General features: G+C 38.6%; 1 protein-coding gene across 2 annotated transcripts in view; it reads left to right on the plus strand.

Annotated features, from left to right (window-relative positions):
• LOC117405785 (cilia- and flagella-associated protein 47-like) overlaps nt 1-22336 on the plus strand; it is a 178965-nt gene that overhangs the window by 102984 nt on the left and 53645 nt on the right. For both annotated transcript variants that reach the window (XM_059030139.1, XM_059030140.1), the window contains exons 51-52: nt 9865-9962; nt 17367-17542. In XM_059030139.1, coding sequence (XP_058886122.1) covers nt 9865-9962; nt 17367-17542 — 274 coding nt within the window. The remainder of the gene's footprint in view (nt 1-9864; nt 9963-17366; nt 17543-22336) is intronic.

The following is a 22336-nucleotide window of genomic DNA, read 5'->3' on the forward strand; positions in this document are numbered from 1 at the left end:
GTAAGATCGCATGTAGGAAGCCATCTCGGCCCAGAGCCAGATGTTGAAGGCGCTGGCTGAGGTGCGCCCGGCGCAACCTGCCCCTGCTCCCCCTGTGGTGCAAACGGCTGTTGCAGCACAAGGGTGGGTGCAGGATGACACCATGTCCCTCGCTGCCTCTGGAACTCCTCTCGCTGCATCCATTGCCTCCCTTGTACAGGGCCCACATCTGGCAGTCCTTTCCAAAGATGTGTCATGCCCTAACAAACAATGTAAGGTCACGGAGGTGATGTTGTGAATGGCCTATGCGGCAGAAGCTCTAGCTACCTGGCTGGATAACTACACAAGCATCCTGGTGACTTACCAGTTGATGCTTCTACAGAGCTTGTCAGTGAATCACAGGCTCCCCCAGTGGACACTAGAGGAGCTGAACCTGGTCACTGACCATCTGCTGCAGATGTCCAAGTATAATGGACAGTCTCTTGACCGAGGCCTCACAGCACTGATAGCTGTTAGACGGCAGCTTTGGCTCTCCCAGGCACAGGTGCCTGATGGGGACAAGGCCTCCCTTTTGGAGCCCCGGCCACACCAGGCCATACGTTTGGTCCAGCGGTGAACAAAATTTTGCTGAGCTCCCAGAAGGCACACAAGTCCACTAAAGAGCTGGTTTGCTTGCTTCCCAAAAAGGCTCCTCAAGGCAGGGAGCAAACAGCGCTTTGGCATCCTAGGGCTCAGCAGCCCCAGACTCAGCAGGTCAGGGGGCTCCCCACCGTGGGGGCGGCCAGACACAGAGGGGGCACCGCCAACAATATCGCAGACCACAGGTCCAGGGCCCTTATTCAAGGAGCCAACTGGATTACTGGCGATCAAGCACCACAGACATCTGGGTGCTCACCACAGTACAGCTCAACTACTCGCTCCAGTTCAAACAGGACCCTCCCCCCTTTTCGGGAGTGGTTACGACTTCTGTCTCCAACCCTCAAGATGCTCTGGTGGTGTTCCATGAGGTAAAGACCCTGTTATATGCTTTGGCGCTAAGAACCAAGGGCAAGCCCTATCAAAACAGAGGCTGTCCAATTGGATCGTGGAGACAGTCAAGATTGCTTACAAGCAAGCCAATTTGCCCCCTCCAGAGAAGGTCACAGGTCATTCCACCAGGGGTCTTGCTACCTATTGGGCATTGTTTCAGGGTGCATCGGTCTCTGACATTTGCGATGCAGCGGTGTGGGCCACTCCTCACAGGCTTAATGTCCTGGATCCTCAGAACCCTGCCTTTGGAACCAGAGTGCTGACAGCAGCGTCTCAGCCAGATTCAGAAGCACATGCATGAGGTAATCATGCGTTCTGTGGCCATTACTTGCCTTACAATTGTGGTAGGCCATGGGTCTCGCCAATTTGGCAGTTCAGCAAGTCATGTCCGTGCGACGGCTTGGGTATACTCACCCATTGTGTAATGGAATACATTTCGTACTTGAAAGAGAACGTTGGGTTATTATCATAACTCTGGTTCCCTGAAATAGAAATGCATGCATTAAAATTCTTTGGTCGCTGACTACATTCTATGCAATAGGCTGAAGAAAATGTATGGCACTGAGTGCTGTCCTGCACGCAGTTTTGTCTCCTGTGGGGGCAGAGACAGGTGCACTGATGTCATGGGCGTAAGATGCAGCTTTGGTAGAAGTGTTCAGTTGAATCAGGTATAATAGGTTAACCCATTGTGTAATGGCTACATTTCTAATTCAGAGAGCCAGGGTTATGATAATAACCTAACGTTCTGTAACTTTATTTACGGCATTTTTTCTTCCTTAGAATAGTTATTTAGAGATTTAAGATGAAATGTACATGCTTCCCAGGCATGTAAATAGTTACTCTACTTTATCATTCACAGTAGTGCCCTTTCCAAACAAACTTCATTTGCACATGGCTCATGAGTGCACACTGGCACTTTGACATTCATTAATATCTAGTCCGATTAATATCAATACATTCAGGAGCATACAAACTTAGAATTCAAAACCTGTTCAAGACAAGATCTTTCAGCCACACAGAACGTAATGCTTCTGGGCATAGACAAATTCACAGCATAGAATCTGAGCAGTAAACTACTGCTTTAGATGACGTTTTAAAACAGCACTGGCTGTTATCACTTTATTGTTACATTTTTTGGGGGGAAAACAAGGTAGAACGAATAGTCTAGATATAAGATACTGTCCCTCTCTAATCTCTGTGTAAAATTCCAAACTATAAATCACAGAAGTGACAATAAAAGAAAATGCACATGGATAGCAATTTTGCCTCTTCTAAAGAGCTTGCAAAGTCTTTAAAATAGAGGTCTAGTCAGATAAATATGGATCGGAATTAGAAAAGAGGCTCACATTGTCACTATACAAAGAAAATAAAAATGCTGGGGGAGACTCTTTATAACAGAGTAGTATCCTCTCTGTCTTGGATGGTTATGTCTGCCACAGTAATTGTTATCTTGCTTTAGAATCTTAAAATGTAATCTGTATATACAAACAACTTCTCCCTTATCGTTTCTGATATATTTATTGATTTGAAGATACATTTTTGCTTCTTGTGGTAGAAGTGTTGTTGGTTTGTTTTGTGTTTTTAAAGCTTTCATATTTTTTTAAAGTAAAAATACTTGTTCTGGGATCTGTATCCTTGCTATACAGGAACTCAAATAAAATAATAATATGTTTAACATTTCCAGTCCGCCATGACATTTCTCACACCACTAACTGTCAGGTTTCTCTTATTATGCTGCTTATATTGGCAAAGTCATCAAGTATATATTTAAAATAAACAGCATTTTAAAAATAAATGGTAATAACATTTGTACATTCTTTATTTTAAATCAATTAATTTATTTTGAACCCTGTTTATGACCTCTTCACAACCATCTTTTTAGATTGAACCTTGAGCTCAGTCTGTCAGTTTGCAGACTCCATTTGGTTTCCCACCATTACTAGTGTTAATGAAAGGGCTACAGGCTGTTTGGATAAGTTTGTTAACTGTGGTATTGCTTGTCAAAAAATACGGGGGTCTGATCAGCATTTCCGATCTGTCCAAGCCTGTACTGTTTGTTAGAAATGCTGAAATTGTAAAGAATTCCTGGCTGCCTGTATGTTATGGATGATTCGAGGTCGGGCAGTAACATTTTGGTTCATCTTTTCTAGGCAGTAAGTCCAGGAGTGTGCAATTTTTGAAAAAAATGTCTGTCCAAGGGACAAACTGCTAGAAAAATCTACTTGTCCTTCTTAAAAATCTACTTGCCCCCTCATCGTCCCACAAAACACACAAATATAATATAATTTTGCTTTTATTAAACAATGAACACAATCAATTAGTGATCAATAATAATTTTTACTTCATGAAATCAAATAAAGAAAATGTAATTCAGTCCAGACATACTTTCCAGAACTAAGCCCATCTGATTTTTGTGCATGACACATGGTACAACTAGAATTATAATTAAACTAAAAATATTCTAAAAGAAAAATGAATTTGAGTACATTTTAAAACTTATTTTTTTACATTCAACCTAGGTAATAGTAGGGTATATAGTTCATCATAGAGTGAAAACGTTATTCTCTTAATAATCTTCAGATTCTCAGCTCTTTAGAAAGGTAATACGGTATAGACAAGCCAAAAGTCACATTATAGACCTCAAAAAGGTTCACCGGAGTGGAAGGGTTAAAGGATTGGTTTTAAAACTAAAAGAGGCTTTGTGGTCCAGTGGTTAAAGAAAAGGACTTGTGACCCTGAGCAAGTCTCTTAACCTCCTTGTCCTCCGTCTTTCGGGTGAGACGTTGTTGTAAGTTACTCTGCAACTGATACATAGGTCAGACACCCTAGTCTCTGTAAGTCACCTTGGATAAAGGTGTCTGCTAAATAAATTAATAATAATAATAATAATAATAATAATAATAATAATAATAATAATAATAATAATAATAATAATAATAAAAAACTACACATTGTTTAATACGTTTTGGTTTCCTATGTGGTCATTGGATAAAGAGAAATTAATTTGTGGGTGTTTCAGTGGGCTTTGAGCTGCAGTCATTCAAAGTTGTATTAAAAATAATTAAGTCAATCTATAGCTTTACAAACCTACTGCCAAGCACCCGATTTTAAGTAACTTTTTAAAAAATAAATAAATTGCTAAACCATTACATTTAAAATAGTTTAAAGGTTTTTGCAATTTTTATTATGTTAAATATTCTTCCTAGAGCTGGCGGTCAAACTTTGTAGACAAAGACAATGTAGTAGTATTGCTGCATTAATTTAAATGTGTTTGTTACTGTATGTGACTGAGGGTATGTGAAATAAAAGGATATGTGTATTTGTGTATGTGTGAGACTTCTGCAGCTTCAGTTGCTTGTGCATCACAACCAGTGAATAAAGATCGTTGGGTGTCTATCAGAAGGGGATCAAAGACTTGGAATTCTGCACCTGTAGCTTGGAATACTGAGATTAGTAATAGAGTTGATCCTGTCATTCATCACGATGAACACAAAGCCTCTTCTAGCAAGGTGCTCTTAGTGGGCGACTCTATTGTTAGGAATGTCAGCCCAGCAATTAAAAACACACAGACAATGTCTGTTGAATGTTGTCCTGGTGCCAGAGTCGTTGATATTACTGCCAAATTGGAAAACCTGATTACAAACCAGGGTCAAGTATCTAAATTAATTGTCCATGCAGGCACTAATGACATTCGGTTCAGAGAATCTGAGATTCTCAAAAATAACTTTAGATCACGTTGTCACCATTCACAATATATATTGCCTTTTAATAGACCCAGTGGTGTTTGTTTTAGTAATCTTCTCGATATCCCCACTACATCTGGCTTTGATGTTAGATCTCTGTATAATAAAGTGCTGCTAATTAATGATTTTATTAAGGATTATAATCTAGATATTCTCTCCATTACCGAAACTTGGCTTTGAGTTGATGATAATATTTCTTTGATTGAGGCTTCTCTTCCAAGTTATTCTTTTTTTCAGAAAGTATGCTCTATTGGGCAGGGAGGTGGACTTGCCACTACCTTCTGCACTGAAAATAAAATGAGCCAGGTCATTTTTGAAGGATGTTCGTCTTTTGGATTGTTAACTTTAACCTTGAATAACAAATGACCTGTTCTTATTGTAATTATACATTGTCCGCCTAAGCCAGACTTGCTCTTTTTGACTGCATTTGGAGAGCTTCTATCCATACTGTCTGCCAACTATGATAGGATTCTTCTATTGGGTATTTTAATTTCCATATTTATATTGAATCAGATTTTAAAGGTTCAGAATTTTTGAGGCTACTTGATTCCTTAGATTTTGTTCAGCATGTGAAAGGTCCTACTCATAACTATGGCCACACTTTAGATTTAATAATTTCTCGTGGTTTAGTTGTTTAAACTATCCTAACTATTGACCTTACCATTTCTGATCATCTGGCCATTGTTTTTTTGTTTTTTTTTTTTGTTTTTTTTTTACCATCGGCTGCTAAAAGCCTGGAAAGTACAATTAAAACTCGGGTGGTTAATTCAACATCTGTGGTTAAGTTTTGTGAGGCTTTTAACTCCTTTCCATTTACTGAGTCAGTATCACTGGATGAGTTAGTCAACACTTATAATACCTCCTTGACTGGTATTTTTGATTTTGTAGCACCAGTTAAGATTCGAAGATGGAGATGGAAACATTCTAGACTGCATGTTCATTATTTGGCTTGGAAAAGCCATCAATTGAAATATAGGAAGGCTCTGGTCAGTGCTAGATCTTCATACTATTCCAATTGAATTGAAAAAAATAAAAACAATCCTATATTTCTTTTTGATTCTATAGATAAATTAGTAAAACCACCCCTTAATACTTATACCCTTACCATTGTCTCTCCTCATAGCTGTGATGAATGTTTTTTCAAAATAAAATTCTAGATATTAGAAATAAAATCATACAGACTATTGTGGATGAACCATGCTTAACTAATTCATCTAGACCAGTTAAGGCTATGATGGCATCTTTTTCAATGATTTCTTTAGAGGACCTGACTGAGCTAGTACTGCACATGAGACCAGCGACATGCTCTCTTGATCCCATCCCTTCTAAATTATTAATAGAAGTATTTTGTGTTCTTGTGCCAGGTAGCCCCACCCCTTTGTATAAATGTGCACTATGTCATTTGTATTATTACTCTTATTTCCATTATAATTATGGCTGTTTTGTTTTGATAATATAACTATCTGTATTGGCTTTAGTATTGTGAATTGTTGTTATTATTGTTATGATTTATTATAGTTTGGTTTGCAATCGTGTATTATTTAAATATGTATTATTGTTTCTAATGATTTGTATTTGTGTGTGCAGACGGGTGAAAGCCGTCTGTCATTTTTTTGTTTGTTTCGGCAGGGGAAGGGTTAACTTCCTCTCCCTGCCTACACGTGTGGAATGCAGGTGGTCAGGAGATAATTGATTGCAAATTGTCTCATAAGCTCCCGACCATCTGCTATATAAGGGCCCTTTCCTTTTGTATTTTGAAAGTGTTTTGTTGTATTTTGTTTTTTTGTTTATAATTAAGATGCTGTGTTGCCACTGCAGTTTTGGCCCTGTATTTCAGACAGCACCACTCCGCAATTCCTGCCATACGTGGTGTCCATCGTGGGATTGAACAGTTCCTCGGAGGACTCAGGCCAGGAGCAGTACTGCGAGTACCTTATTTTTTCTCAAAAAAAAAAAAAAAAAAAAACATTTATTTTTATTTTTGTTTAAAAATGGTGAGAAAGAACTGCAAGAAACAGCAAAAGTGACACCAGCAGATACATCAGCCACAGCCGGAGGAAACACTGCCCTGGTGTCACCACTGTGGTGAACAGGGACATATCGCCTTGAGCTGCCCCATGTATCCCCCTGGAAAGCCACCTAGAGGTGCCCCATCTGTGAGGGGAGGCACTTCCTGGCCAACTGCCCTGACCGTCAAGACCAGAAAGTGGAGTCGGTGGACCCAGTGCAAGGAGAAACACACCTGGTGCTCCCAGAGCAGATGACCTCACGGGAAGTATGGGATTGGCTGGTGGACCACCAGGGGGACATGAAAAGGGAGCTGTCGGTGGTAATTCAGGTCCTGTGGGCTTGAAATGGAGCGAAGTGGGAGGACTGGGAGAGACAGCGCCACCCGGAGTCCGTCCAGGACATTGCAGCCATGGTGTTGGACTACCTTCCTCCAGTGCCCAAGAGAGAGGAGCCTGTGTGTCCAGCGCCCAAGAGGAGGGAGCCCGAGCATCCAGCGCCCAAGTGGGGGGAGCCCGAGCGCCCAGTGCCCGAGAAGGGGGGGCTCCAGCATCCAGCGCCCAAGAAGGGGGAGCACCAGCATCCAGTGCCTGAGAAGGAGCCACAGCAAGCGCTAGAGTGCGAGAAGGAAGCTTCACTGATGCTACCGTCGGCCAGAGAGGACTGTCTGCTGTTCCCACTCCCATCCCTGTCACCTGAACCTGACTGCCTGCTGTCCCAGTCTCCATCGCCAGGTGAAGTCTGCCTGCTGTCCCAGTCTCCACCACCAGGTGAAGACTGCCTGCTGTCCCAGTCTCCACCACCAAGTGAAGAATGCCTGCTGTTCCAGTCTCCATTGCCAGGTGAAGACTGCCTGCTGTCCCAGTCTCCATCGCCAGGTGAAGACTGCCTGCTGTCCCAGTCTCCACCACCAAGTGAAGAATGCCTGCTGTCCCAGTCTCCATCACAAGGTTAAGACCGCATGCTGTTCCTGTCTCCACCGCCAGGTGAAGTCTGGCTGCTTTCCCCGTCTCCACCAACAGGTGGAGACTGTAAGCTGTTTTGGTCTTCACCATAAGGTGGAGACTGCCTGCTGTGCCTGTCGTCGCCGTCTGGGAGAGATGTCTTGATGGTCCTACCGCCGTCGTCCGGGAAGGACATCTTGATGTTCCCGCTGCTGTTACACGGGAAGGACGTCTTGCTGTCTTTGGGGAAAGACGTCTCGCTGTTCCGGTCACTGCTGCCAGCGGAAGACGTTTTGCTATCTCAGCCGTCTACGCCAGGGGGTGATGTCTTGTTGTTGCAGGCACCGACGCCAGAAGGAGACAACAAGCTAAGGGTGATTCCGGCTGAGGAAGATAGCCTGTTTCCGGTTGCCGAAGATGAATTGCCCGGAGATGCCAAGGGAGGATCATCCAGGGATGTCGGAGACAACTGGCTGGTCTTGAGTCCGACCGAGGGAGACGGCCTGTTGTTAGAAGCTGCACTGCCCGGGGATGCAGAGGCCGCACCGCTCGGGGATGCTGATGTTGCGCCACCTGGAGGAGAGGAGATGGAACTGCTTCTACCTCCACCACTCGAGAGAGATGGAATGTTATATCCATCTCCATCACCAGAGTGATACAGTCTGCTGTTCCCGCCACCAGATGGGGACAGTCTGCTGGTCCCGCCACCAGCGGGAGACTACTGGCTGGAGCCGTGGTAGTCCCAATAGTTGGAGTGGGAGGAAGTGATAACATGGCTGGCCGAGCCGGAGAAGGAAGGCTGCCATGGGGTCTTCCACCACCAGAGGGAAACCACGGGCTGATCTTGTTTCTGAAATTGGAGAATATCAGGGATAAAATAATTGGTCACATTAAAAATTAAATAAATACATAGGTTGAAAAACTAAGAGAGAAAGATGGGGATTAAGGGATTACACAATTTACAATTTACATACCTTGTTTTGTTTTATTTATAAATTACAGTACACATATATTTAAAGAAGTGTAAAATCTTAACAAACTGCACATCATGAATACCTAATGAAAATGAGAGTAATGCCAACCATTGTCAAAATAAAACACATCAGCACTTTCTCTTTTTTGGCTGGAGCTCACAATACTCAAATTGATTAACTTAGCATACTGTAGTCAAGTTTCTCTGAGGTGGCATAATAGCGCTGTGTCAACAGTTTATAGGTTTATTCCTACCTAACATGAACTGGCCTTCGACTCTTTTAAGATTACGTTTATGGCCCATAGCAGAAAATCAGCTTCAATCAAGGACTTTATATAAAAGGTTGTTGTTAACAGCTGCAGTGCTTGCACTTACTTTGAGAGGTAGTTATCTGTCACAAAGCCTTCTCTATTTCCATTTACCTGTTTTACTGTTTACTTTTAATTTATATTTTCTACAGATCTCTTCCAAGTTTTCAAAATAATGGTGAAAGTGTTTTGCTACTAAGTTATATTGGCTTGGATTGGGAAAGCACACTTGATAACTACAGCCTAGTAGTCCTTGATATGAGAAGAGATTCCCTTTTTCCTTTTTGATTACTAACTGAGTGTTATTACATTTTAAAATGTCTTTAGTTTTCTATTACTATGTTTTGACACTAGTTAGCACACACTCTTTTTATCTACACATGATAATCTTTACTTTTTGTATTTGCAAGCAGAGAGTATAACTGTGAAAACACCATCAATAATCTATATATCATAATTTTGTAAAAAAAAAAAAAGTTTAGTGTTTTTGTATTCTCAGATAAAGTATTGTTTACATTATACTATGGTGACTTTGATAAGGTAGTATACAAGAGATGTGTGTAATGCAAGGGATGTACAGTAACTCAAGATAGCATAGTCATGCATGTTGCACATAAACTGTGAATAATATTGAAAATAATATGATAGTGCTACTATCTACATATATTTACTTTTCTTTTTTTTCTCACACATTTTTTACATTTCCAATAAAATGATCAAGCCATTCCACTTTTGATGCTTTGTGAAAGACAGGGACATATTTTCTTTACCATTGGCTGAGTTTGATGAAAAGGCACATAGCAACTTTCATTCAGCCAAAATACACTTTTTTTCTACTGCATGAAGCTCAATGTATTTATTTTCTCTTGTTCCAAATATAGAACCGATCTTCAAAGCCTACAAAGTGTGGTTTTCTTTGGAAATAAACAGCCTGCCAGAAGCATCATTACAAACTTTAACAGTGCAGTGTGCTGTTCAGGTAAGAACACGCTTCATTATAGAAGAAAATACTATCTTGCCCATATGGAACAAAAATATATATTTAATATATAATAAGAAATGTATGATACTTATATTTTTTCAACATCATTCTTGAATTAAATAGAATATAATAAAAATATATTATCAAGATTGACCCCTTTTCTAGATATGAAAAATATATGAGATACATGGTAAATATGTTTTATGTATTTAAAATATATAAATGTGTATTAAATTAAAAATATAAAGTAAATATATTAAGAAATATAAAATTCATATCAGGAAAATTCATTATGTATGCATTTGAATTATGACATGCAATAAATATACAGTATGTACTTGTGTATGCCACATAATAAAAAACAATATTGTAGACAAGTAGGTCACTAAAAGCGCCCTCATGGATTAATAAAGGAAGCAACGCAGCTCTAAACCGGAGGTGTTATTTGGCAGATGGCCAAGAGCAGTGACTCACCGCTCACTAACACAAACACCTGCACACAGGCACCTCCCCACTCTTGTGGATGCAAACACCTCTCAGGGTGATTTCCGCAGAATAATAACAAATCACAGAAATACTCCCAAATGCAGATTGAGATTGCTCCATAAAAGTTTTAAAAATTTAAAGTTTGCTTATGTATATAGTGTAGAAATACATGTACCGGAAGTCGTTTAGTGTCCATCTTGAAAATGACCGGAAGTAATTGCCGGTGCCGATGCCCTCATATCTGAGATTGTTCACAGTGTTAAGGAGTACATTTCTACCCATTTTCATACTTTCAATTCTTTTGTATCTTGTTACTTACCAACTGCACTAACAATGATTATCCATTGATATTTACTTAAAATGGAACTGCAGCCAAGCACCTTCCCATAGTACTAATTACAAGAACATTCACAAATATTCAGCATGGCCCTTACAAGTAAATGTTTTGTACAGGAAGCGTAGAGGCACCCCCTCAGTACAGGTGTTGATGGGGGGGGGCGGATAAAATGAATAGTTGTATCATTTTACCGTGGGAAAGTGGTTGTCGTGAGAATTGAGCACTAAATGCAATAAATGAGACAGATGTGTTCTGCACTGGATGCATCCTAATGAATATTTCCACAGTATATTAATAAATGTATTACTTTGGGAAAATGTAGATATTAAGGATTGTAATAAAACTAGCTGAAAAATAATAGATTTTTGTAATCCAGAATGGGTTCTTTAGCAACATGCTGTGTCTGGTCTACAAACATAAACCTATTCTGAGAGATTCGCCTAATTGAAAAATAAATAAAATAAATAAATGTAAAATTGGCTGGCATATATGCCATACTGTTCAGGAGTTCTGATTGAGATCATCATTAGCATTGCAGATGATTACTGTGGAGCAAGAGGTTAATGTGACTTAGCTTTTCCCTCAGTGTTAAAATCATTTAAAGGTACACGCCAACCACATTGCCTGTTGCATTTTCTGTGATGACTCTGTCAATGTTTTTTTTATACAAACAGCCCCTGCTACACATTTGCTATCTTGTTGTATGTCCCACTGTGCATTAACCAGCAGTAATAATATCATACACCAGAATATAATGGCACAATCAGTGCGTCTGTATGGCTTCAGGTTATCAAATTTCTCTGTGAATTTCTCAGATCCCTCATCCATAACCCGAAAACACAAATATAAAGTAAAACTTCTAAGAAGCCAAATCAAGGTTTTTTTGGATATTTGTTTGAACATTTTTAACAGCTGCTTCAGTTGGGAATATTTCTAATTTTACATATTTGTCCCCGTCATAGAAGATGACTTGCACTAGTCCCTAATAATATTTTTCATATTCAGAACATAATGGGACTTACAGCACATTACTTTTTCACTGTACTGTTTACTTAAATCAAGTGTTCACAATTGGGATACCAGGGCTTCATTATTCACAAGATACTGCTTCTAATTTCTGTCTTGCTTCTTGTGATTCAGCACTAAGAATTCTGCAGCATTTCAACAAACTGTAATGGTTCATTAATCACCTGGAGCTAAGTCTTTCTTCTAAACTGTTTCTGTCTGTTCCTAGTTTTCATTTGACTTTGAGTTATCTAAAGCGTTAACAATCTCCAAGTAAACTACCTGTGTCATTTTCCGGAGCACGGGTTACCGTGGTTTGCAGTTTTGCTGTTGTGTTCGACTAAATGTTATCTAGTTTTCTTCCTCCTCTTAAGAGCCACACTTCATCAACATTTATTCATTTGCTGTGACTGACAGCAGCTACATTAAGATTAATATGTAAGACTGTGTCCTTGATAGAGGTATGGCAGCTGCCACCCCTTTCCAGTATTCACATATGGTTCTACTGCAGAGTCTGTTTTCTCAGTTGTACAGCTGTTGGAGTGTTTTCAGATACCAGTCCTTGTTCATACCTGTCCCCTTGGGTAAAACGTGTAGGGATCCTGTGCATTTGGCAGAAAAGCATCCCCAGTTCTTTCAAAACTGGAACCTTTATTCGACAATAAATGACTCTATCACAAGGTTTACATGATTGTGAAACGTTGCCAAAGGTTGAAGGCAGTGTTCCAGTTTACATCATGTATAAAGTCAGACAATAAGTCAGGATTTATGGACAAGCGGTATGAAAGCTTGGGCCAAAGGGTGGTCATACATTTATAAGTCTGACATAGCATTAAAGTTGGATGAAAGGTATATGTAAATCTGGTGAATGTGTGCTAAAAGTGACAAAGGTAAAATTTAAACGACTGCCTGCCTGGGCAAGCCCAATTCCGCTAGTTTTAAGTGGAACTGGCAACCCTGCCTGGTGCCCCCCATTGTCCAGTGCAGAGCTAAAGTTTTTGTGTTTTGTTTCATAAATACCCCTGATCTGTCATGCAGACACCTATAACATGTAAAAATGGAGAGGTACGACTTTTGTGAACATCTGCATAGTCCCACCTTCATTTTATACAGTATATTCATTAAATAAAAACAGGACTCCATGGCATGAACATGTAAACCTGCCTAAACCTGGTCCTAAATGGCCTAACTGTGGTTGACTATTAGGCCGATGTACAATTAAATTGGATTATGGCTTAATTTTGCTTACATAAATAACATATATTAACCAAGACTTATAACCAAGTCATTAAAGATAATTTTATTATCACAACAGCTTCCTCGCTGGTCCCATTTAATTTCACTGTTGGTTGTTTTTGTTTTCCCGATTGTATTTTAAGTCATGTGCAACAGGTATTAGGACCTCACCTGACCTAACACATTGTATACAGTAGTCATATGTTTGGCACAGCATGTGAGTGTGAAGTTCAGGTGGGATCATGTCCCATATAAGATTGTACTGTGCTGTAGAAGGATTAAGTGGCTTTCCTAGTCACACTTAAAAAATATAGAAAACATAATAGTAAGGGGTGGTGTGAGTATTTCACAAAAGCATTATGCAGCATAAGGCAAAATAATTGTCTTTGGCTGATGGATTGATAGATACTGTATGTGGAACCATTTGTAATAGATTTTCTGTTCACCATCAATTTCTTTTATATAGATAAGTAGCAAAAGTAAATCAGTCTCATGCCAATGTTAATGCTTCTTTTGATAGAATATCTTCAGTTAATTGTATGATATCTAAATTAAATCTAAATATATTGCAAGAGGCAAATCTAAATATATATGACCGCAGGTGCTAAGCAAGCAGCTTTACATAAAGTGAGATTATTTGTTTTATTACTACCCCCTCCACCCCATCTTATTGGCAGAATTGTACCACCTTGATATATCACATGCTATACAAGACCTTTCTCACGGTTTGGCAAAGTCAGTATCACTGTATTACAGTAGGTTGCTGAATCCTGCTGCTAAAAATACAGGTTGTTGTTCAGCCTTCTTTGCATACAGTCCTGTAGCAGCAAAACAACATTGCTTTTCTATACTAGTCTAATCTGAGATTCTCATTGTTTATAATCATCCTTGAAGCAGGCTCCCCAATTCCCTTGATATTTGAATAGTCTGTTTATTAAAAGGCTTTTGGAGCCTGCTTTATTTAGCAGATGTATCATGTGGGCATTCTTGGCAGGTTATTTTGCCTGGAGATAATTCAAACACTGTTATAAATGGGCAGCCTCTGCCCAGGATGTTCATGGTAAATCATTTCATTATTTATCCTTTGTGTTTTCTTTTACATGCCTTCTTGTAACTGAATTGATGGAATTTGCTCACCCCATTTTTTTTATTTTCTTTATTTTTTAAAATCGCCTGCAGTCAACTTGTTTGTCAACATTAAATTGTGGTGTATTTCATTAATGGCATTTTAAGTACAGATAGGTTGTTTATGTATGTATATATTTTTGACAAATTGAGCAATTTACACAATGTTTTGAAAATGGTTGCAATGTACTGTATTACCCGTATGTACTGTATGGAGGAAAACAGCTATTCTGTGATTCTGTAAAACTACATTATTTTGGCATATTACAAAAATGTAAGGTTTTGTAGCAAAAGGAGGATGGCTCCACCAATGACCACACAGGTTATTTAATCCCACTGACCTTACTAAAGATCATTGGGTTTTATTGTGGTCACTTGCCTTTTCTTTTTCATGCTTTATGAATACTAAATGTTAGTTATATGAGACTTGATAGTCATGGAGACCTGCCTGAGGTTAAGGCCAAAGTTAACGTTCATTCTCCTGTAAAACAATCACCTACAGACTGAAGGACAAAATCTGAAACTGTTCTCTAAAGCTGCCTGCAGCACATTTTCAGTTTTTTTTTGTTGTTTTTTTTCCACAGTGGCAAGCATTTAACATACAGTTATGTTAAAGTTAAAGTTGACTTTAGAACACGTTTTTGGGGAAAGGCATTGTTTAAAACACATATACACTTCTCAAAAACATTAGGTAGCACTCTATACATATTTATTTAAATATACAGTATTAAAATTTCTCATGCTTTTCCTGTGTTTATACTGTGCATTTATCAGTGTACCATGGTTTGCCATGCTTTTATTTTTAAATATGTTTTACCATATAGGCTTTACAATGTTTACATATTATTAACCATGGTTTCACTACACTTTATTATCTGCATTATTTGCTTTTAATGTGGTAAATATGTTTTAAAGGTAGTTAAATAAAATAATTAAATCAATTTAGCTAAACAGAAACTATCTGGTACAAGCCATCTGCTTAAACTATTTATAGCTGCAAAGTGGATATCCAGCATACTAATGTAGGTTGTAACAATGAAAAAGGGAACATTTGAGCTATCTTGTATCTCTGGGTTATTATTAGTGAATATATCATTTCCATATACAAGTTTAAGCACCCTCTTCTATGCAAGCACGGCTCCATTGGGACAGAGGGGGAGCCCTATGTGAAATCATATCCTATCATTCACGTCTCACACATTGTACTGTCTAGTGGAATGATATTGTGAAATGATTATGTTTGTTAAGCCTCAGTTTTTGGTAGTATAATATAATACTGATATTTGTAAAGAAACATATTAGGAAAACAAAAGAAATCACACTGTTTTAAAAACAAAAAAATATTTTATATTTTAGTGCTTAAGGTTCTTTAAGTGTTGGTGGCCCAGGTGTTTACCCATATGGTTCAATGCAAGTCGTCACTGTTTAATTGTGCCTCAGATAATCTTTACAGTCAACATCCCAGCATTTTGTGCCTTTAAAGGTGCTGGCTTTCATAGGAGATCTAGAACTTCTGTATAAATATATTATTCTGAACTTGTACGATGGCAAACATATAGACCATGTGTCCTACATGTAGCTAGCAGTGTCCTCACATAAGCTTCACTGCAAGAAAACAGTCTCCTTAGAAACAACCAGGAAGGCTTTAAGGGAATGTATTAATAATATGTGTTAATAATAATTCAAGGGCTGCATGGAGGATGAACCTCAGGAATTGAAATAGGAGAGAAATGCTTTGTAACTAAAAAAAAAGGACAGGGTTTCCTCTTGGCTCGCGTAGGAGACCAAACTGATCGTCCTACAAGGGTCTCCCCCTGACTCTCAGAGAGCCACCTCCGAGGAGTCGAGGCCTAATTGCTGGGCTCTGAGGCTGGGAACAAACTTTGCTACCAATATACTACCAATATTTAAATATACTGTACTAAACATTTTGACAGAATCATTTTTATGTAATTAACCTAAAGTGCTGGTATTTTAGCTCCATTAGTAGACTATAAGGATCAGATTTGCTGAAGCTACGGTTCTGTTGGAAAACTTGTATATTATATGTACGTGTGTATATATCCTTCGGATGAGACACGTGACTCTGCAGCAGCAGTTGCATAGATCACCCCTAGTCTGTCGCTTTGGATAAAAGCGTCTGCTAAGTGACTAATTAATAAAAATAATAATAATAATAATAATAATAATAATAATAATAATAATAATAATAATAATAATAATAATAATATATGCAGTCAAAAATGTTTAACAAATACATTCCATAAGAAAGCACTTCTACAAGGATAGCACACAGTGCTTTTATACGGAATTTGTTTTTAAATTATTATTTGTGTAACGCTATGTCTGCGTTTTTTTTTTTGTTTTTTTTTTATTACTTTTTGTTGGTGGCCAAATGAGGCAGGCTGCACTTTCAGTGTTTTAACACAACCTAAAAACTTTGTGGAAACCCAGTTTAAGAAAGCTGAGCAGTCGTGCAAGGCCAAATTGGAACTGAGACAGAAACATTTAAATATACTCTCCTGGAGTTTAACATTAATTAGGTTATTTGCATTTGGAACGAGAATTTCTCTGGCTAAAAAAAAAACTACATGGAAACACACAAGCGTGTACTACTAAATTAGCCCAAAAGTACTACTAAATTAGAGTGAGAAATAGGTGAGACTTATTTTTCTTTTTCCATGGAAATTGCCCCAAAGATCACTGTGAATTATTTAATGCTTACATTGCATGTACTGTTAAGAACAATCACATTGGAGCCAGATGTATGTCACACTTAGGTTTTGCATATATCTAGAGAAATGTTTGTCCAATCTCTCATGAAAATGTTTTAAGGACCTTCTTGAGCACAATCATAATATCTGGATTTACGAAGTCTGTCTGTCTGTCCTCCTGACTGGGTTTTGTGTCATACACAGTTTTTCATATAGCAAGAGGACTGGTTATCCAATTGTGATGAAACTTCTTAAGAACATTCTGTAACACAAATGATTAACTGTATCATAATATTGGGAGATACAGAGTCTTTATTTCTGTTTGTGCCACTGTCTTTCTGTATGTCACACTTCTATTTTAGCACATCCCGATAACTGTTTGTCTAATAGTGATGAAACATGCCTATTTTTGATCTGAGTATTTTTTTTTTTTTATCTTTGACCATATTGTTATTGAAGATCTCCACAATTATTGAAGTAATTTTGTTATATTTCCAGGACACTGTGGGAGTGGAAATCCCCATTACCAATCCGACCAATGAATCCCTGCACTTGGATGTGTTGCTGATAGGGCCTGGGCTCATCGGTGAGAGGAGCTTAGTTCTGAGACCAAAAGAAAAACATTCATATCTGACAAAGTTCTCCCCGACTATTACTGGCAGGAAAACTGGATGGTAAGTTCTTAATATATATACAATGTGTGCAAGAACACATTTTTATAGATAAACAATTTTATTTGTACTTAGCACAAAATAACATGTGTTATGTGATCGTAGCAAAAACATAACCTTTGTTATGCATGTCATAGCAAACAATGACATCTGTTATGCCTGTCGGGGGGTTTGTCACAGTAAAGTATGTTACGCTTCTTAGCCACACAAATGTTAGTGTATTTCAGTTTAAGTATTGTAATTAGTATTTTTAAAACACTGCACGAAAAGTGAAACATTTATAAAGATTTATCATTCACTTCAAACATTTTAAACCTGATCGAGACCTTTACAATACAAACAGAAACCATCAGAATGAAAATAGGAGAGTGTGGGAGATGTCTGTGGGCGATGAGGACAACGTAAAACTGGATGTCCAAACGAGAAATTTACAAGTTTAAGCAGCGTTTATTAATTCTTGGTCTGTGACCACTTAAACAAAGGTCTCGACAGAAGAGGGCCCAAAATAAAAATAAAACAACACAAGTTTACTTCTTTCTTTCTCTTTTATACTGCTGCTCTCGTAATCCTTCTGCTCTCGTTGCGAGCTGTCTTTTCCTTGCAAAGGCAGCCAGGCACCGGTAGCCTCCCTCTCGCTATGTTCTCCGAGTTCACTCAGCAGGTTCCGGAATAGTCCCGAAGCAGCTCCCCCTTCCGCAGCTGTCAGTTTGGCACTATTGTGTAATCAGCACAGATTAGTATTTCCTAACAGAATACAACATATGTAGACTCCAGGCCCATCTTCTCTATCCTGATCTCCCCAGCACGACCCTCCTCCTCAACCACACATTACCCTTATATACCATCAAACCCCACCCGTGGAATCAGTCCTGCACCTATCCCTAAGGAACAGGTGTATCTAATAAAATAATGATTCCTCACCTTGGTGTTTGAGGCACATGTGCAGTTTTACCTCTCCCAAGATGGCCGCCCCAACCGGACAGTAGACTTAAGAGGGTGGAGTTTGCACGCATCGCGACGCCCCTGGTCGAGAGGCCACACTTCACCCCTGAACACCCTTGAACAAGGGAGAATACGTTACCCTGCCACAGAGAGAAACTAAATAAACTTGAGAATGACACCAAACCAATGAACAAGGAACAGGAACCGGCAAATATTACAGCTCCAAAAGACGGCAGCACACGTAACAATTACAGTGAGGCAGAGGAATTGGACTAAAAATAAATGTCTTTATACATAATTTGGGAAGGACACAACATAATCCCAGTTTAAACTGTGAAGCAAGCCTTGGAGGCCCGGCAGGGCCAGCCTCATCACAGCAAGTGCCAGATGAAGAACCTGACCAAAAATGTAAGACAACCAGTACAGCACAAACCAATCTATTCCTGACATTGCTTCTGTCCACTGCGGGCATTACCTGACAGACAGGCCAGTTATCTGACAGGTATTCCCTGTTAAGGAAGGTTTGCTATTAAAACAGTTTTATTTAAATATGCAGACATGTATTTATTTGGTTATTTATTTATTTATTTGGTTGTTTTGATTGTACTGGATTACATTAGTTTGCTTAAATATAATCTTACCTTGGGTTAAACTGGAAGAATTAAATTGGAAGCACATCAGATGAAACACACCCTGTTCCTGTTCTACAGCACTATTCACTGTTATTTTCCAGTTAGGTATCATGTACTGTACATGCTAGACCAGTCACTGCATGTTTCTGGGAGTGATTTTTCAATGTCCTAAAAAGATTAAATACGTACTTAAGAAGCACAGCTGGACTAACAGCACTAACCACAGAGGGTGAAGCTAGTGCATTTAACCCAGATTAAGTCATTGCCAGATCCGCTGTATTACCACAGCGTTGTGTGGATCTTTAAATTCCTATAAGCCTGTTAAGAATATTGTTCTGCACCTCACTTTTATTGTTGTTGTTTGTTCCCTCCCCCCCTCTAGTTCTAATCTAAGAAGTGATCAATGGCAACTATTATTTTAAATTATCTCTAGATAAAAATTCAATGACATAAATATAAAATACAAAAATCATTTTGTCTTTTGTTATATGGTATGCAGAGTGTGTCATCAGGTATGAAATAACTTGCAACTATATAGGTGATTTAGGGTTTGTGTTCTTTATAACCTGCTTCTTCATTTTCAAACATCATTACATACTGTATGACATAATTTTAAACTGTTCCAAAGATTCATCCAAAACAAAATGCAGAACGGTGCTTGTAACATGAATTCAAGGGAGCTGAATGGAGTAAAAATCAAATGTTCATGACAGAGCCATAGAACCATGTTTTTCTCATGTGATGCTAGTAAAATGTAAACGAGAAGTTGCAACTGAGGCAGATGTCTGTCTGCAAGAGAGCTGCTAATCAGCACATATGCTTTCTCTTATCTACTGAATACTTTTTAAGTGACCTGGAGGGATTCAATTCTACTGAAAATATGGAAATCCTGGCAGCTATACAGTGTCAATGTTTTTTGTTTTAATTTTGTTTTAATTTATCTCAAAATTTCAATCTGATCGGCTACGACGAGAGTGCCCCGGTCTTTAGTACAGAATGCAGTCGATCAGTTGTTTCTAAAACCGGGGTAGATCATGGTTGCATTGGACCTTAACAATGAAGAGACTGTGTAAGAAACAAACAAGAAAAAAGAACCCATCTAGGTCAGTGCAGAACTATTAAGGTAAACAATACAGTATTTGCAGACATCAGAGTGTATTCAATTGCAGTTAACAGTTTTACAGTGGTTTTTTTGTAGCAAACCACATTAATCATCCTTGTCTACTTCTGTCTAGCTAGATTTCACATATGATAAAAAATTTAAAAAAAATACCCAGTCATATTTAAAGTAATTTAGCAATTGTTCCACTGCTTTTGAAAATGAGGTTTAACACCAGGATAATTAGTTGTTATAGACTTTGCTGTGAGTTATTAGCATTGATAGCGCTCCTCACTAAGGTGGCCATGAAAGAGTGCTGAACTCTGCAGAACTGGAAGGTTTTTGTCAGCATGCTGTTAATTAAGTATCATGTGGATCGCAGAGCAAAAGCTATGTTGTTCCTTTCCCAACTTAAGTTGATTATAGTTCTGGGCAGCTACAGACAAAAAAAAGCAGCATGTGATAAGTGAAGCTAACTCTGATGATATTTTGAGCTGCATGAAAGCAATCTTAGAAATCGTTTTTATTGATTTTCGCAACCTTATCACTAGGCATAACTTTGAAAGTAAAGCTTTTTTTTAAACTGCTGCTTCAAAATATATGTGCAGTTTTTAGGGGATAAGCATCCCCTAACTTAAGTTAACGATCCTTAAATCTGAGATACATGCACCTACTATCTGATCAAAAGCATAGCACGTCTCACAGTGACAGCTGTTCTTCTAATAAAAGTCATATATACCAGCAATACCACATAATCATATTTTAAATGACACGCTGTCTTAATGATCATATTAGCAAAGAGATTAGGTGAAATTGAACTGGTCCAAATAGACATAAAGATGAAGTGTAATGTTTAACTAGAATTTGGTCCATTATTGGTTGTTAATAACCGCATTTCTGGTTATGTGGTGTTTAAGACAAAAAGGCCATTAGCAAACGGGAATAGGAAGAGACAAATTACTATTATAAACTTAAAATACCTTTATTTTAAACTTTCATTGATGTCAGCACCATATGTGGTTAGTCATATGTTACCGCAGGTGGGCTAAACAGCTGAGCCAGGTGTGAACACAGCATAGCTACACACCAGCAAGAAAGAAATTGAAGTCTCACATTAACTTGCTATTTCTGGCTTTTTTGTGTGTTGTTTGTTTAATCCCAAAATAAACTACATTTTGTTCCAGAGGGTGCTGTTAAAAGTTGTTTTCTACAACAGTAACAGTTTATAATGACTTCAAGACCCATAATAGAACTTCATTTTTCTAGACTTGTGATGTCATACTATATTCTTTTTATTGCACAACTTTAAATTCAAGGAGGAAAATGCTTCTCCACAATTGTCAAAAGTACGTTTTCAGGGATTTCACAATAATGAATTGTGGCAATGTGCCCCGTCCCTGTGTGCATTTGTGTATGTTGCGAGTGTAAATGTTGGTGTATAGATTGGTACACGGGATATAAACGGGTCTGTGTTTCACGTGTATTTAAAGTGTAGATTTGTATTTAGGCACGAGGAGAGCACAAATCACTTCACGTGCTGGTTAAATGTAATATGTGAGCACGGGGTTGCACAGAATTAATTCACGTGCTGGGATTCAAGTGAATAATTAATTAGTAATTGAATCCCAGCACAACAGTATAAATAGGCACATTTTTAGTCAGTCAGGGTTGGGTGTTCGAGAGTGGAGAACAGGTGAGAGAGAAGGAGAACGTAAAGTAAAGGAAAATAATAATCTAGTTGTTTGTACTCACCGTGTTTGTTTGTCTCCGTGCACCGTTTGTTAAGTGTTTAGTCCGTTTTGTATGTCTATTTATTTTGGCGTGTAGTGCCGTGTCCCTGTGTTTTTGTCTGTTCAAACCTTTTATTTTCTGTGCTGTTTATTAAATGCTGAACGCGATCACGCGTTCAGCCTCACCAAAACCCCAAGTCTCTGTCTGTTTGTGTTCCTGTTTCTGGTCTGACGCCACCCACTCCGGCAGTCTTTGTGACACGTGGTGTCCTGCGTGGGATCGACAGCGCCTCCAGGACTCAGGCCAGAGCAGGAACCGCAGTTTGGATTTAAAAAAAAAAAAAAAAAAAAAAAATGGCAGAAGACGCCATCAAAATGCGGGACTGGATGCTGG

Source organism: Acipenser ruthenus, chromosome 9, assembly GCF_902713425.1.
Source record: "Acipenser ruthenus chromosome 9, fAciRut3.2 maternal haplotype, whole genome shotgun sequence".
Taxonomy (NCBI): domain Eukaryota; kingdom Metazoa; phylum Chordata; class Actinopteri; order Acipenseriformes; family Acipenseridae; genus Acipenser; species Acipenser ruthenus.